This window comes from Vespula vulgaris, chromosome 12 (assembly GCF_905475345.1).
Source record: "Vespula vulgaris chromosome 12, iyVesVulg1.1, whole genome shotgun sequence".
Classification (NCBI taxonomy): Eukaryota; Metazoa; Arthropoda; class Insecta; order Hymenoptera; family Vespidae; genus Vespula; species Vespula vulgaris.
The window spans coordinates 5,424,602-5,443,087 of NC_066597.1; the positions used below are offsets into that span (position 1 = coordinate 5,424,602).

Below are 18,486 nucleotides of genomic sequence, written 5' to 3' on the forward strand. Positions count from 1 at the left end.
CTAGATTTATTTAAGTATCACAATATCTCGGAATAATTCATTCGATCGATCAATCATTATTTTTCCCACGCGTTTTTAGTGAAATACCAATAAGTGGTTTGACGTTTTCTCTCTTTTCTTTTTTTTTTTTTTTTTTTTTTTTTTTTTTTTTTTTTTTTTTTTTTTTTTTTTCTTAAAGAGATTACATATGACACGAGACGTCGCGAGGGATAATTAAAATGATACAAAGTAACACGCGTGAACGATCAATGACAAAAAAAGAGGAGATGAATGGTGGTTGGCTTCTAAACTCGTTTTAGCAGATATTTTCATGACGTATGAATCGTCGGTACGTATTATTATGTTATCGGCGACGTTTAAAACACGAACGCGGAAAAGGAAAACGACGATGATAAACTCACCCATAATATAAATAATTTACAACGCATTGATAATTCAAGCCTTCTCGTTAGACCACAAAGGAGCGTTGGGAGGTCTGTTACTACTTGGCGGTCGATTTGATTTTTTTAACGTCGATAAAACTCAACGGAGAAAGAGAAATACATAATTTAATAATTTTACGATACGTTAAAGAATCTCTTTCCACCAAGAAAAACAGTGATTTACGAAACTAAACGAATTTACGACATTCCGACCAATTTAATTTTCACAGATATTCAGGAAACACATAAAGGAGAAGACAGAGTGACAGAGAGAGAGAGAGAGAGAGAGAGAGAGAGGGAGGGAGGGAGAGAAAGATTTTTCTCGAAGAACATACTCGCTCTTTTTGCGTTATTATAAAACTCTATTTAAAAAGAGTGAAATGTGTTGTGTATCTCCATCGAACAACTAATCGTCACAAATCGCAACAAACGAACGCCAAATTATTATATTTCGGATTTCTTTCGCAATAATGCTACCACCGATCATAAACAATATTAATAGTGATATATTAACGTTATACACGAACCCAAGCAACGGCAGAAGTGTGGCGAGCCGTGCTACAAGAGGCCGTTACGCTGAGATTGGCGTTAAAAGGTAAAGAATCACTTATTCCTTAGACTTATTATTGTTTTTCTTTTTTTTTCCTTTATTTTCTTTAATTACCTAATTATCATAATATTTATATTGACTTATAAACATATAAATACAGGTGTTGTTTCAATTAAGGGGTTTATGAGTTTATTACAATAAAAGAAGAAATATAAATTTTTTGATGAATCAATTATGCAAAAAGGTAAATCTAAAAACCCTGATTATAAATTATCATATTTTTTTGATTGATTTGTGAATAAATTTTGTTGTTGATAAAGATTTTATAACGATAAAATAACAATTTTTTATGAATGAAACCAATATGATATTTTCAAACTTCTTATAATTCTATCAAATAAAACTTTTGCGAATGACTTGAATGAAAGAGTATAACTGCTTGCAAATTTAGGTCAAGTTTCGTGCGAATATCTCACCTGTATATCTTCTTTCCTCGTCATTCTTTCTGTCGAGGTTCAAGTTTTTATTTCAGTTGGCTCAGCTTGACGGAAAGAATATCAGCATTGAAATACAATCAAGCGGATAATATTCGAGCGAGATTAAAAGGAACAGGTGAATGGTGGCGCTGCATCTTGCGACTGCGTGACTACTAATTACAAATCGATTTTATTTCCGAGGTCGTTGGACGCTCGCATTTCGTCGTTGATACGTAGAAAAATCATGAACAGACACGTGACTTTATCTCTTGTCGTTATTCAATGAAACGTTGTAAAATGTATGAAAATGTAAATACTAATTATAACGGAAAATTAATTATCTAATAGTTTTTAAACTTTATAAGCGATTATTTTTGCGAAATTTATATATGAGTAACTAATATAACTGTATTTAATGAATCAGAGATCACATAAACCCAAATCAATGTTGAAATGGATTAAATATGTTATAACGAGAAATGCAACTCTCGTTAAATATGTGCAATAGAATCATTCTAATATATCCACAATATCTTTCAGGTGAAGTTTTCTTATGTATAAATCTTATCGATGACTCGTTCTATTCAGCATTTTGACACTAAACACGATCAATATTCTGTCAGTTCGCAACATCCTAGTTGATTCGTAGCAGTCGACTAGAAAATCTCGATCAGCACGGCAGGTAAACTCACACCGGTACTAGTATCTTTCCACCATGGGATTTCTCAATGTTATTTAGATGAATACTGTACTACGTCTATCGATCATGCGCGATATCCATTCGTTGACATTCCATGAAAGCTAAGCTCGAATCGATAAAGAGGACAGAAAGCTCTTCGCAGAAATACAAGAAAAACAAACATCGAGATTTTCTTTGACTAAATTTCGTTGATTAGATATAATAATTGATCAAGTTTATAAATCGATCTCTGACTCTCATTAGGAAGAAAGAGGGGAAATATGAGAGGAAAAAAAAATAATGTGTTGCCATAAGAAAATCGATTTTAATCAGCGGTTAATATGAAATATGATAGCAAAGTGACCGGCAACGCGAAGCCCTTTGGTTCATTCTTACGTAAGCGGCTTACACTGTGATCCGCTTAAGTTTCCACGAATAGACCGCGGATGAGATTCGTTGGTGCTCTTTTTTTGGATAAAAAAGTACCTACTTCCTTCTACAATGATTACGTGTTTAGTTTCTTATAAAAACTTTATTATTTGTATGACAATTATATTTAGGTTAATGCTAAAAATCTACATTAAGTGATTAACGTAATTATGTATAACAGCGTTTTTCAACCATTCGTCGCGCGGCCCAATACATTTATTTATAATGCTATCGCGCCCAAATGTTTATGATATAAAATTTTTAAGAACCGATGTATTGGTGTCATTATATATTATTTTAAAGATACGAGTGAAATATTCTTGTAAATACGCAAGAACATGTTACAAGGATTTTCTAGAAATCTCTTATAAATTAATCAGTTTCCTCTTTTTGACTCAGGATAGCAGGTATCATTTTACAGCCCATTAAAAATTTAACGCAGTCCAATATTAGGCTAAGAACACTGGTCCATAAGGATAACTACATTTCAAAAATAATAACTATTTTTTGTCGGGTATTTAGAACATTGAAATTACTTAAATTATTTAAAAAATTGAACTTAACTGAAATTGAGAAATAAAGTTTTCATCTATCAAACGCATCAACAATAATTCAAAGACGGAGAAAGAAAAGTCAGAAGAACAACGCGTTATTTATTGAGTTGTTTATTGAATTGTTGATTTCTTGAATCTCATAATCGTAGACACTTCGTTTCTAAAACTATCTACGGGTATCTTCAATATTCATGTGTAGATATAACAAAAATGAAGCTGGGGTCAATTACATTTAATCTCCTTTGATGGCATTGCTTTCCGAAAGAAAGGTGGAACAAAATGTGAAGAAAACATTAATGAACGTCGTGCATTATACGTTCACCGATCAAAGACGGTACGGAGAAAAAAAGAAGAGGGTGGTGACGTTGCTCGTGATGATGGTAGTAGGGTGGACGAAAAAACGGCACCGTCTTTATGCCACTTACAACCCTCTCGAGTTGACAGCAACCGGTCGAGTGTCTTTCGCGAGAAGCTCTTTAAACTGGTCCTTTCGAAATAAAGAACGAATTCAAACACGCATATTCGGTTCAAAATCCAAGTATTCAATCGTCATAGATATTAGAAAAAATACAAGTTCCGATTGTTAGACAATTTTAACGATTAGATTGAGGAATTAATTTTGGTTTTATATTTTTCAATATTAATTTATTAATGTTACTATGAAATAGTATGTATAATAAAATACAATTGATTATCATTATACACTTATAATAACAATTACATTATTTCCGCCAGAATTGTTAGATTATTAATATTAATGTTAATAATTTTGAACAGTATTTGAGGTTTATATCGATATGTATGTATGTACGTATGTACGTATGTATGTACGTATGTATGTATGTATTTCTCTCTAATTATTTTATAATCAGTGAATATTTTAATTTTGTGCCACCGCGTAGGTACTGCAAGTATAAATACACGTATTTGTGAGATGTACACGTGGGTTTGCACATATTTAGCGTGGTTACCAACTTCTTCCTCTACCTCTTTCTCTCTGTCCCTTCGGACGCACGTAAGCGTGTTAATTCGACCACAATCACGTTAATTCGCACGTGAACGTGAATGCACCCGTGCACGTGCATGGCCCCGTTCTTTTGTCGGTTGATTATCATTTCGAAGGTCGAACTTACTGCCGGATGGGAAACGTGAGGAGCCTTTGAAAGAGACCTTCGACAAAAGTGGGTTCGTCAATTTTTTCAGAACGATGAACGAACCTATGAGAAATATTCTTGATGTTTAACCTAGTTGATACTTTCAAGTGTTCATAATTTAAAATTGATGAACAATCCTGATAATTCTTTTTATTGAATTTTCTAAACTTACAGGCGCATAAACTCTCATAAAGTATAATATCCACAAAAAGTTTGTTTTGCGATCGTATGGATACGTTTACGACAAAATGAGATTAAGTTCAACTGGATTTTACTAACAGTAAGATCTGATAAATCAGGTTAATCTCTCTAACTGCGGAAGATATCGTTCGAAAGAAAATCGGTGAAATAATTCTTAAAGCATAAACTTCCTGGACCAAACTCCGCGAATCCACTTTCTCAGTTGGAAATTCGTCCCAAAGTCTTTACAAAGTTGAACATTATTTGCAAGTCGTTGATTTATTTATTGTTGAACCTACTTTTAATAATAATCTTATATTTCGTTCGGCTATTTCATATGTTTATTGAATTCAATTTTATTTCATTAAGAGAAAAGGAAAATGATTATAATCAAATATAAACGTATTAATTATTTCCCAAATCTTGTTTACTAATTCTTTTTCAACTACTCAATAATTTCTGTAAAATTATACTATAAAGAATTACAATCATGTACAATAGAAAATTTACAAAAAAGAAAATAAGAATGAGACAGATGAAATCGATTCTTTAATTTTTCCTGAAGTAATACGTTTTGTAGACTGTCTACGTAAGGAACCAACGAAGGGATAGAGTCATCTAAGGATACGATATGTACTTTTCACTTCCGACGTTGCGTGTTTTCCAAAATAACTACACGTATACTCATGGCCCTCGTAGCGTTCATAAATTGTGAGGAATTCGGGGAAACCATGTGAAATACGATATATCATTCCTGTACTAATGTTACGACATACCGTAGATTTCGAAGAGCGTTTAATCTTGTGCCAGATAATATATAAACGACAGGATTAATTTTCGTTCTCGTCAATCTTCTCTTCTTTCGATCTCGAAACGCGAAGAAAGAAGACAGATAAAAAAAAAGAAGACAAGAGAAAGAATCTTCCTCAAACATGAATCCGTTTATTTTTTTAAAAACAAAAAATTATTAATCAAGAAGATCCTTCAACTTCTCGGTATTAATATTTTAATAAAACAAAGACTATCTTCTTTTCTATTAATTTACTATTATTTACATATTTACTAATCATTATCGATTTTGTTCCGAGCGTTAAAATGTCTCTATAAATATTTTAAAGTAATATTTTTCCAAAATATTTTTTCGGGAATGATGGATTTCTCGATAATATTTTGAAAGAAACTACTAGTCTCAATACAACGATATTTTCTTTTTCATCTTTTATTTTTCAAGACGAGGATAGCAAAACGATCTTACTATCGACTAACACCCCTCGAGGATATCGACTAAAGAGTGAGAGAGGGAGAGAGAGAGAGAGAGAAGAGCGACTCAGACTCAATTTCTACGGTGGAAATGGCTTCCCGCGTCGATTCTCTGGAGAAGGAAAGTCAGCTCTGTAGTTATATCCTCGCGAGAATCCCGTCCAAAAGAACGGGAGGGCAACCATGATATTATTATACTTATTCGGTGAAGGTATTATGCGTCTATCGGAATATCAACGTCTACGAATAGAACTTTCTTTCCATTTCGAACTTTCAATTCTGTCGATATTGCATTTCAAACGTTATTTCGTGTAAACGTCATTGTGATAATCATGATCCGACGTAGATATATTTCTTTTAGGAATAGGAATATATTAATAGAATATTATTTATTATAGGAATATATTATGTATGTAAGAAAGATACTACATATGAAAGAAAGAGAGAAAAAAAATGGGACCAGACGAGAACGAAAAGGCAGAAACGAGAATTCCTTTGAACACTCTTTTGTGTCTTTATCCGTCTAATCTTTTTCTCTTTATTTCTCTCTGTTTCTCTCTGTCTGCCTCTCTCTCTCTCTCTCTCTCTCTCCCTCTCTCTCTTTCTTTCTCTCTGTTCCTCTCTATCTCTCTCTCTCTCTCTCTCTCTCTCTCTCTCTGTCTTTCTCTCTCTCTCTCTCTCTCTCTCTCTCTCTCTCTCTCTCTCTCTCTCTCTCTCTCTATACTCGCGTATACCTGTCGGTTCGACTCTTCCTATCTTCCGTTAGTTATTATGCCATTGCTTTTCGTTTTGAATAATACGGCCGACAAGTTGACTAGTCAAAGTTACGTTACGAGAACGTATATTTGGCCGGAATGCATTCCGCAATCTGTGATATTCTAACTTTCTGTGCTTTTCATTCAAGTAGGTCAACCTCGAAGCTAGTTCGAATATTTTGTGGAAAATTCTAGAGAAGTCTGGTGATATTCTTAGAACAAGCTGAACGTTGATGATCGAGGACATTCATTGTTCAAGGTCGAAAGTTTTCCTTTAATATGTTTGATAAATCTTGCTCATCAGTTCAAGTTCTCCAATGATTTTCCAATGAACCTTCGTATCAATAAGTTTTGTAGAAAAGGAAAAAAAAAGAGAATAATCAGGAAAGAGAAAGAGAAAGAAAGAGAGACAGAACTTGTAATAATAAAGAGATAAAAAAGAGAATCTTAAATCGAAATTTTCTAAAAATAAAAAAATATTAACACTACATAACAAATTAATTTTACATTAATTTTCATACTAAAATATAGAATATAAAAAAGAATAATAAAATTATTAAAATGTAAACTAGAAAAGCAGAAAGAGAGGATTGGATGAAGGGAGGGGAAGAAGGAAGAAAGGAAGGAGGAATCTAATCTAACGGGTGACGTCAGGGACATATGTACGGAACTGAAACAGACCGTGGCGCTACTTAGTGCGTGAAGTGTCGCGTGTTACCTCGGGTAACGTAAGCTCGCTTCGCAAGTCCCAGCGTGAAACCCAAGAGGCTCTCTGGCTTCGGTTTCATTCGACGGGAAACCGGATAGGTTGCTGCCGCCATTGCCGTTGCTACTACTACCTTCTTTATCGTGTCTTCTTTACCAATACACACACAAACACACACATGCACAACGGGAGTGACTTTAAACGAGTCTACCTGTTTTCATCCCCTGTTTTCGTGTTTCTTCCTTCCTTTCTTTCTTTCTCCTATATCCATCCACCCTTCATCTTCGTCTTCCCTTCTTCTTTTTTCTTTTTTCTTTTTCTTCTTCTTTTTCTTCTTTTTCTTCTTCTTCTTCTTCTTCTTCTTTTTCTTCTTCTTCTTTTTTGTAATTCCAGGATGTCATTTAAAAGGAAACCTTCTTCTCCTGCTCATCTTCCTTTTCTTCAAACTCTTGCCATAGCGAAGTCTCCCGGAGAATAAGGAGAGTTTCCGGCTTTAGTAAGTGCTTTTTCTCGCGAACGGATAAACGATGCCTCGCTATTGGATGTTTCCTTAGATAGTACGGGATGCGACGACAACAAAAGATTAGTAGTAGGAGACACACGATAATATCTATGTCGTCTTTATCTTCTAATATTTCTTTCTTTTAATATTGATTACAGAAAGGAAATGGAATAGAAACGTTGTGGAAATAAAGGATATATAAAGGAATTGATTGATATCCATGCTCTTTAAAGTGTATTCTTACCAATCCTTTTATTATTATATTTAGCTCCATTTCCTATTGGTAAATGCTAGTTATATATTATCTCGTGGCATAAAACATTCTGAAAATGTCATAAATATTCTTTGAAAAATATTATAATTACGAAGTCGTCCCTCTTTCTTCTAAATATCGTTTTACTCGGCAACTTTTTGATTTCCGCCAAGTGATGGATATATGCGAGCTATAATGTCGGAAGGACTGAACGTTCTCTCCCTCTCTCTCTCTCTCTCTCTTTCTCTTCCTTCTCTCTTTCTTCTTCATTTTTGACTAACGATTACGATTACAAAAAGCGAATATTGTATATAAAAACAAGACTATTATCGAAAACGTGATAAATTTAGAAATATCATGGTACACTAAAACACATTTGAAAATTCTCTTTCGGGTATAAATACGAAGTGAATGTATTGATGACAAAAGATTCGGTAGTATGTGTTTACATACATATAACGAAGAAACTTTTTCCTTAGTTCCTTCACATTTACAAAAATATAGTCGTTGGATAAAAGTCGAAGAGCAAAGTACGAGGTTCTTATGCGTATGGGATAAAAGTTTTCGATAAAAGTTCGGAAGAGACTCTTCTCTGGTTTGCGAGAAGACACGAATGAGGGGAAGAGAGAGAGAGAGAGAGAGAGAGAGAGAGAGAGAGAGAGAGAGAGAGAACGAGAGAACGACTTATCGTTTCACCAGACAAGACGGTGCAATCGTGTAGTCGGGGAAATTAAATCGAGCGTAAGTCCTATCCTTCTTTCAACGTAAGTACAAACCGGATATCGCTAGAAGCCATTCCATCAACCACGAAGATAATTAATTTCTTCGATTAGAAGATCGAAACGTGCACGCATATTGTATATTCTTTTGTGTGTGAATAAAAGAGGAGAATCGTTCGAAGTAGTTTTTCCTTTCGTTTTTCTTCTTTTTTCTTTTTTTTTTTTTGATCCCTCCCTTTTACATAGCTCCATAAATTTTCTTTATTCTCCCGTGTACCATTTGTCAGTATAAATGAACAATGTAAAATAAGAACATTCCTGTTTTATTTGTAATATCGTGATATAACAGTTTATATATTAGGTCTTTGATTCTTTATTAGATTGTTAATTAAACGATTCTACCTTATCGTTACAATTTAATATAAGTAAACTTTTCTTTCGAGTTTCGAGAGAAATATAATAAATGAGATTACGAAAAAACTGAGTAAATACTAACAAAAAAATATTTTCTTTCTCTTATTTTCGAATCTATCCTTTTCTTTTTTTACAAAAGTGTGAGAAAAGCTATTTTTCAACCTTAACATTCTAATATCCATTTATTCGCACTATGAAGAAGCAGTCATTTGTGCCGAGATTGCGACTATCAAGCGGGTTTCTTTCCCTTTCTGACTCCAATATACAACAATTTTCTCCTTTCATAAGCTTAGGTTCTTCGAACCAGAAACATTTCTAAACTTAAATAAACATCATTTATAAAGTGACTTTTGCAAGAACAAAAGAAAATATTTAATAATAACATCGTATATTCCGCATAATTCATACATTTTATACTCAATTTTATTTTTGTTAGAATTATTCTTCTTTTAAATTAGAAAAATTGTATAAACTATTTTCCATGAATAAAATCGAACGTAAAAAATATAAGAAACGTAATGAAAATAGAATGATATAAGTATTTCTCGATGTATTTAACTCTAACTGTGGATTTCTGATCAAACCGGATATCCGTTCACAGAAACAAATTGAACGGAGTCGGTGCGTTTGGTTTAAGCGAGTTCGGTGCGAGTTTCTGCGGTGTGGTTCAATGGCGTAAATTTTATGCGCCGCTAAGATTGGCGGTATTCCAATCGTAACGAGGCGACCCGACGTCTGGAATTGCTTTTGAGCGGGAACGCGCTGCGAATACGAAAACAGATTGCGATTCTCGTATTTGACTAGGTAAACCTCGCATTGCTTCTCTATCTCTCTCTATCTCACGTTCTCTCTATCTGACTTTCTCTCTCTCTTTCTCTATCTCACGTTCTCTCTATCAGACTTTCTCTCTCTCTCTCTCTCTCTCTCTCTCTCTCTCTCTCTCTCTCTCTCCTTTTATTCTTTCTTCCTACGTTTTCTCTATTTCCTTTTTTCCCTTCTTTTGTATTGACTGGAAAGGCGTTTCCCCAACGAATTTCATTCCTCCGGACGATGTAGAAAAGAATGTCTTTCTCGATAGAAGAAAAATTCTTTTTTTGTGGCCACTTCAGTACCTTTTAAGGTAATTCTCTTCTACAAATATTTTTCTTTTGAAAAAAAGAAATATGAGAAAGTGTACGAAATATATAACGAAGAGCTCGATAGAAATTATCATCGTACACTATATAATTAGCTTTCATACAGCTCGTACTTTTATGAAAAAAATATTAAGAGAAACTATAAAATAGTTCCAAATATGAGAAAATAACTAGATGATTTTATTCAGCAAATATTTCCTACAGTACATAATGATCGATGGATTTACTATCATCGTGAAAATTTACATGGAAATATTCTTCTACTATGATACAATTTTTTTTCCATTTATAGTGTGTCAAGATCTGCGAAAAGTAAGAATGCGAAGAACGAGAGATAAAAATTGAATGCGTTAATTAATAACGTTGAGGAAACTGAAAGCTCGAAAAAGCATGAAAGAGTAAGTATATCTCAAAACGAGAGGTGATTTAAAAATCAGAATGAACAAGAAGAGTAGAAGTGCAGGGCAAATACTACTTGGGTAGTTTGCGAGCGAAAAATAACCGGATCTCTAACGAGCTATCTTTTAAGCGACGAAAAGAAGTGGAGGAAGAAACGAAAAGATGGAAAGATGAAGAAGCGAAAGAGGGATTTTCTCTTACAAATATGGAATTAATGCAAGTGGAAAAAGTCGCAAGAGTGGCTGTTTTCAAATGTAATGTAGAAAGGAGAGAAAGAGAGAGACAGAGAGGGAGAGAGAGAAAGAGAGAGAGAGAGAGTAACATTCGTATGACTCGCAGACTTCCTAGATGGTGTTCCCTATTTCTTTTTATGATCTCAGGCGTCATTCTCCACTTGCCACGACAGGAGAATTTTCGTCCTTTACATTTTGCTCTTTGATCGTTTGCTCGAAAAAGAATTTCAAGAAGTATTTGTCCAAGAAAATTTCTACTTTCTTCGTATTATTTAAAATGTTATCTTACCTTATCATTTATCTCTATAAAGATTTTTATTTTGAGATAATCATATGAATCTGTAAGTATAATTTAATTATCGATGTTGATTTTAAGATGAGCTAGTAACATGTCGAATCGGACATTTAAAGAGATACATGTTGCTTTTCCAACACACTTTTGCATATAACTAATATCAAATAAATTACATTATACTGTTTAATAAAAGAAGTAATGCACGGATCTAAAATAATAATTGAAGGAAGGAAGGAAGGAAGGAAGGAAGGAAGGAAGGAAGGAAGGAAGGAAGGAAGGAAGGAAGGAAGGAAGGAAGGAAGGAAGGAAGGAAGGAAGGAAGGAAGGAAGGAAGGAAGGAAGGAAGGAAGGAAGGAAGGAAGGAAGGAAGGAAGGAAGGAAGGAAGGAAGGAAGGAAGGAAGGAAGGGAGGGAGGGAGGGAGGGAGGGAGGAGTCTTTCACGAAGACTTTCTTCCCTTCAAAAAGGGTCGATCCCTTTCGTGGCGAGCATGTGTGCACGAAAAGAACGAGTGCATGTGTTCTCTGCATCCCTTCTTTTCCATGAGGCATGCAGGTCGATGCATAGTGGCTCGTTAATACGTAAAATTGCCGTCGTATAAGAGAAAGCAAGAGAGAGAGAAAGAGAGAGAGAGAAAGAGAGAGAGAGAGAGAGAGAGAGAGAGAGACAAAGAGGGTGACCGGAGGAGGACCACGTGTTGAGAACCTTCAGTTGTCATGGCAACCCCCATCTGATCTCGTCTGCAGACGACGAACACTACGATCGTGTCCCAGGATCGTAACCACCCTCTCGTGGACCGTCCCGGCGATCGATTCGAAAAATGTCATCGAATTCTACTCCGATCGATCCAGTAATAACCACGAAATAGGTGTATGTACGTTCTATATACATGAGAAAATAGCTCATTAAGTTAGACATTTATATGAAGAGGTTAATGTTTACTCTGACTCGAATAAATTATTATTCTTATTATTTATTTAAATAATAAACCGTTGTGCAATATTCCGACTTATTATATTTATTAAGAAATATTTTTTGCAGCTTGATTAGAAGTATGAATGATTAATCTCTTAAAATAAACTTTCTGAAAACTGAACAGATATCGATGACATGCTCCGTCGCAACAATACCGTAACACACTTTGACGAGGCAGCACAGTCGTTGGTTCTTGATAAAATGTCCAGCTGTCAAACGCAGAATGGACAATACGTCGTCGCGGTGTGCGCGTATGCGTGCATGACGGGCGATGCCCGTCGCTTTCAGCCTTTACATACGTCATCCCACGCACACCCCCTCTCTATCTGATATTCACCCAATGGACGGTCAAAGTTTGCTAGAAATAACAACGGTACGGCGCTTGGGAAGTTGGTTCGTTCGAAAACACGATTTAACTGTCAAACCACGAAGAGATGGACGGAACACGACGCGTCACCTGCATCGTTACACCCACATATTATATTCGTACGAGCTATCAATGACTAGTAGTGGAAATAATTAATCAAGTTCCGATAATCACTGGTAGCTACGCTTTTCGTTTTGATCTTTCGATGCTCGTTACGTGCTCGACCGAAATTCTATGAATGGCGATATATCATCTGGCTTGACTGCTCGGTACATGCTGTATTTTATTCTTTTTTAATTTCATCGTTCGAATTGAATTGGCTAGATAAATGAAATAATATAGGATATATATATATATATAAACTGTAATTAATATGAATGAAAGCTGAAAATAATTTCAATCGAGACTAAAATTTATCACATATTTAATTTATTACGTACTTGTATTAAGTTTATCGAAAAATTCTGTTCGTTTGTTAATTATTTTGAAATAAAAGAATTTGTTGAATATTTGACATACATGTACAAGTGTCTACCTTCCTACTTTAAGCATTAATAATGAAACGTTCGAATTTCTCGGTTATCACACTTTGGTACACCGTATTAGCGTTACGTTTTACGCATGTCCACAAGCTAGCTAATAAAAAGAGAAGGGAAGAGAAATAAAAGGAAAAAGTTGTTTAATCGATTTCTTAACCAACATGTCTTTTGTTGCAGAAGCGATGTCTTCTTGGAACCGTATCTGCAGCAGCACGGGACAGTTCAAGTTGTCAGCTCGCCGAGCACGCCACCACCGAATCCGCTCCAGCATCATCAGCTTGCACAGCTACATCATGGGCAGGTAAGAAAAAGAAAAAAGAGAAAGAGAGAGAGGAGGAGAAAAGAGAGAAAAAGAGAGAGAGAGATTCTTTTCCGTTTTCTGATTTAATCGAATTTGCGGTTCGAAATTTTGTTCTCTTATGATTCTCTCCTAAATTCTCCTCACAAATTTTCGCATTAGCTCAAATTGACACCGCACTTTGATCAACAAAACAGATCAAATTGAGAGAATGTAAGTATGTAAACGAATCATCTATCAACAAGATGGAAGAAAACAAAAATAATGAATAGAAATTACATCAGCGAAAAATATCAAAGATTTAATAAGAAAATCGTTAAAGTATCAATCGATCAGAATAACGAGAAAGAAGAAAAGATATAAGACTTAGGAAAGTGAAAGAGTAGACAGGAAAAGGGTAGGATAAAGACAGACAGAGAGGGTCGAAGTGTAGGGGTGGATTCGGTGCGTGCGGGCTTTTCGAGTGTAATTTAATTTGAAATGCAGACTGACACACAACGGCATTTCAGGCTAAAGGGATTAAACGTGGACGTGAGGCACGTGCTGAGAGGCCCCGAAGCTAATTGCAAATCCCTTAATTGCTCGTCGGAAAAAGTTCTCCGCGCGAGACTCTTGTCCCGTAGTGAGCATATCTTTTAGACGTCGCTCATCGGAATAGGTTCTTAAGGAGAGATACATACGTTTCGCAGATGTCGACGTTAAATTCTCTTATGATCTTCTCTTTATTCAAATCTTTCTTTGAAAAAGGGAATATGAGATTAAGTGAGAAAAGACTTTGAGCATCTTCAGCATTTTCAAGCTTTAGAAACTTGATATTATATTACTATTATAGCTATAGAACTATTTTTCTTACATTCCTCGATCTACATATCATGGTATATGTGTATGTGTATATATATGCGTGTACGTGTGTGTGTGTGTATATATATATATATATATATATATATATATATATATATATATATATTATATATATATTATATATTTATTAATTTTTATATATTATATTTTTATATATTATTCGACGATCTTAGCTATAAAGTTCAACCGAGCAGAATTGACTTCCCTTTTCTTTCGTTTTCTAAAATAATATTGTACGAAAGAGAAATACCTCAAAACGAGGGGTAAAAGTAACGACGAGTCGACAGGTGCTCGATTTCGCGAAACTCGTTCACGATAACGTCAATGCAATGGCAGTTCTGACGAATTACTGAAAAAAGTGTTCGACATCGAGAAAGAGAAACGAGGAAAAAGAAAAGGGGGAAATCAAGGAGAGAATCGATCGGTTACCGTTACGTACACGTTCGAATCAACGATAATTAAAGATTGAATGGTAGAAGAAAAAAGTGGGAGGAGTTTACGAAAAGAGAAATAATCGAATGTTCAGCCCTTATGAATGGCTGATCTTTTTCACAATGAAAACGTTTTATTCACTTTTTCTCTTTTCTTTTTCTTTCTTTATTTCTATTGTTCGTTTCTCTCTTGATGAAACGATCGTAACAGGTCGGGATTAGATAATACGATTAAAAGGTAACTAGATAAATCGTAAAATGACATCGGCTGCAAATTGAGATAACCCTCCACTCTCCTCCCATCCTCACCTCTTCTCTTTCTCTCAACGACATAACGCCACATTAAATCCAGCCACTTTATGACGGGCCAGGGAGGATTTGCAACGGGCACCCTCCTGAAATCGTTCCACCAACGACGACGACGACGACGGAGATTTTCATATTCGTTTTGGTTAACGTGCCGCAAAATTGTCAAGAAATTATGAGTCTATAATCGTCATAAAAGAGTCGATTATTTCTACGGATAAGCTTTTATCATTAATTGATTTATTAAATATTATTCATAAAATCATTTATATATTTTGGTAATTTTCAGAGCGAAGAGTCGCTTTCTTCGGAAGGCTCGGCCACCTCGGGGGGATCTTCAGGCACCACAGAAGATTCTGGCAGCGAGGTGGCATGTGACATAACGCTGATCGAAAGGCTCATACGATCTCATCCGATTTGGTTCCTCCCGGGTATTCAAAGGGCTGGCGCTTTCCACTTGTTGCAAGGGAAGGAGGAAGGGGTGAGTATACTTACTTAGGAAAATCGATTAGCTGTAAGAAAATTACATTGCTCGGTACGGATTGTGAATTATTGACCTCATCGCTTTCACGTGCGATAGCATCGACATTGTCTTCGATTATATTACACTAGTAAAAGAGAAAATAAAAGTAAAACGTTATCCTTTTTACATACTCTTTTTCTTCGCGATTGTATCGTCGACGAAACATGATATTCGAAAAAAAAATATCCTCGATGATCAAACGACCAGATCTATTCTTTGTCTTTTTTCCTACATTTTTATTTAATTAAGATCTCGTTGGAATTCTTTCATGGAATCTATCGATTCTATGATAATTCCTTATTTATTATTCCTAGAAGTTCTTACTTATTGAAACGATTTTCTACGGTACACTATTTCTAATCGGTTTTTTCAACTGAAGGTTTACTCCTGGTGTAGAGTCGTAAAAAATCTACTGAAATCCCCCGGCACATATCTCACGGGCCGTACTTAAGTCATGGACAATTAACCGATAATATTTGTTATGTTCAACACGTGTCCGGAACACTCGTAGTACGAAGGACCTTCGGAACATTTGCAAAGGATCCGTCCTCTTTATGGAGCGTGCGAAAAGTTACGGTTGCGCTTTGATTTACTACTCGTTTTTTTGTCGTTGACTTTTACTCGACGAAGCAGGGGAAAGCTGCGTGTACGAAAGTCATTTGAGAGTTTCTTTTTTCAGATCTCAAATATAGAACAATCACAAAATTTTTGACTCACGAGGACATTATACGAGAAAATGATTTCCTCGAAACAACAAACAATTTTGTATTCGCAAATCGCATTGCAAGATATTTTCTGTTATTTTCATGTTGTCTTCTCGTGTAACCAAATTTTTTTCTCCGATAATTACTTTGATCAAGCACGGTTGTGCACTGCAAATTGAAGAATAAAAATGAGAAATTACAAAGGAACGATAATTTTAGCGAATAAAATGCATGTTTGCATTTGTGCAAATCGTCCGCCGCCAATTTATGGATTCACGAGAGAAAACTAAGAGAATAAAATGTACTTTACTCTACTATGCCATGGCATAGTGGTAATAACTCGAAAACTCATTTCACGAAAATTCTACAGAGTAGAATCTCAGAGGTCGGTATCCGCCGGAAGACATTTAAATGGGGAAAATTATCCGACGATTATCAGGGAGACGAATACTCGTGGTCTCCGTATTCGGAAATCGTAATTCTCTCTTGTTGCTTGCTCAAACAAAGGCAGGACGATACATTTCATTGTTTGTGGCTATTTGGCAAGCACTGTGTACCATTTTAATATGCAGTAAACGTAAATGCCAGATGTGGTACCATCGAAATACTGACCCTATCTCTCTCTCCCTCCCTCCCTCCCTCCCTCTCTCTCTCTCTCTCTCTCTCTCTCTCTCTCTCTCTCTCTCTCTCTCTCTCACTCTACTTTGGCTTTTCTCCAAACGAACTCCAATTTTTATCTACGTAGACCATTGAGAACGTTATCCTTCAAAGGGTCCATATATATGATCAAGTCAAGTATTCGATTATTAAAAGGACTGACGTCTTATTATCCTTTTCGTTTCTTTTCTGTTCTTTTTATTCCAATCGTATTGTTAGTGCATTGACTGGAGACTAATTAATGTTGGATAAATTCAAAATGACATTTACCTTTCATTTTTTGAAGTATTTCGAACACTCTCTCACTGATATGTATAAAAATCTAGATCTTTTGATATCACATCTCGACAAAGTGCAAACAGCATCATTTTAACGTGCGATTATTCTTCATCATTCTATCCGTCGTTTCAGCCTCGATATTTCTCTTTATTTCCGTTCGTATCGTGCATTGGAAAGGGAAATTGGGAGGAAAAGGAGGGAGGTAGAACAATGAGTGCATCCGTGCGAGCACAAAATCTTATCTAATACTCCGATGTGAGGAAAAGTGAGAAAAAGAAAACGAAGAGGAATAGGAACAGAGCCAAGTAGTACCAGATGGAAAATCGTGTCAATGCCTCGAGAGAGCTCTCGCAATCATTGTGAAAGCGTCTCGTGCCAAAGCGTGCGAATTCTTCATTGAAAATCGTTTACATACGAGTGACATTGTTAATTAAAATCTTTCTAACTATGTTCTTAAATAAATCTTTCTATCCTAATTATAACCGAGAGTCAATCAAAAAATGACCAAAGGAAAATCTCGATAGAAATGCGTATTATACTACATAACACGCGCGTGTGCGCGCGCGATGTTTGAAATATCAACTTTTCAAGAGCTTTTTTTATTTTGTGATTAAATATATGCTCGGCTGTTTGTAATCGAACATCCATATATAAAGGACCTTATTATTTACTAAAAACTGCAAAAAAAGAAATCCTTGGCATGAGTGATAAAATCCAACTCAAAGGAGTCTTAAAAAAGTTTGTCTCTTTCTTTTTGTTGATTATCGTCAACGTTCGCATTAACTTTTAGTTGAGAAAAATGAGGGAAAGGAATATAATAAACGATAACGTTGGTGCAAAAACTCGAAGAATTATTCGATATTAGCGGACGATGACAAGGTTCCTAAAATGTCGCCGGTCATTTTGTTGTGGGTGGCGATAATGATCTTTGTAGTGATCACGATATCTAGAAACGAGAGGAGAGGCGAGAGAAGAAGAGAAGAGGCTCTGCGGTGTAATCAACGTTGAAAACGACTGCGAACAAAACGAGGCATTGTGCCGTCATTGTTTTCAGCCGTCCCTTTCATTGTTTCCGAGCTCTGTTAATTGTTATGCTCGTCTTCTTGCATTTCTCTGCCTTGAGGCTTCCTCACTACCAATCCACAACCATCTCATCTTCTATCTCTCTTTACCATTTTTCCATGGATGGGCACGAACGAGCAGCTAGCTCGAAAAACAATGCTTCTCGCAATTACTCTATAGAACGATGAAAGCATCCCTCATTTTCGAAGAAGATGAAAGAATAGAGTGATAACAAGGAAGCGAGAGATAGAATTGTATATTCATCTGATACAGAGATGTCGCGAATCAGCAACACGTTGAAGTCTAGTAGAAAAGCATAGGAATTCAAAATCCACAAAGCGAGGAGATCGGGAGAAAATGAAAGACAGCC

At 35.5% G+C, this 18,486-nt stretch overlaps 1 protein-coding gene across 6 annotated transcripts in view; it reads left to right on the forward strand.

The window, feature by feature from the left end:
• The window catches only part of LOC127067950 (protein sprint-like), a 138,566-nt gene that overhangs the window by 108,096 nt on the left and 11,984 nt on the right, over positions 1–18,486 (forward strand). For 4 of the 6 annotated variants that reach the window (XM_051003430.1, XM_051003433.1, XM_051003429.1 and 1 more), the window contains 2 exons: positions 13,173–13,296; positions 15,181–15,372. In XM_051003430.1, coding sequence (XP_050859387.1) covers positions 13,173–13,296; positions 15,181–15,372 — 316 coding nt within the window. Of the gene's footprint in view, positions 1–652; positions 1,018–10,564; positions 10,588–13,172; positions 13,297–15,180; positions 15,373–18,486 lie in introns of those variants that run through there. The other 2 variants (XM_051003434.1, XM_051003436.1) reach the window with 2 other exon arrangements.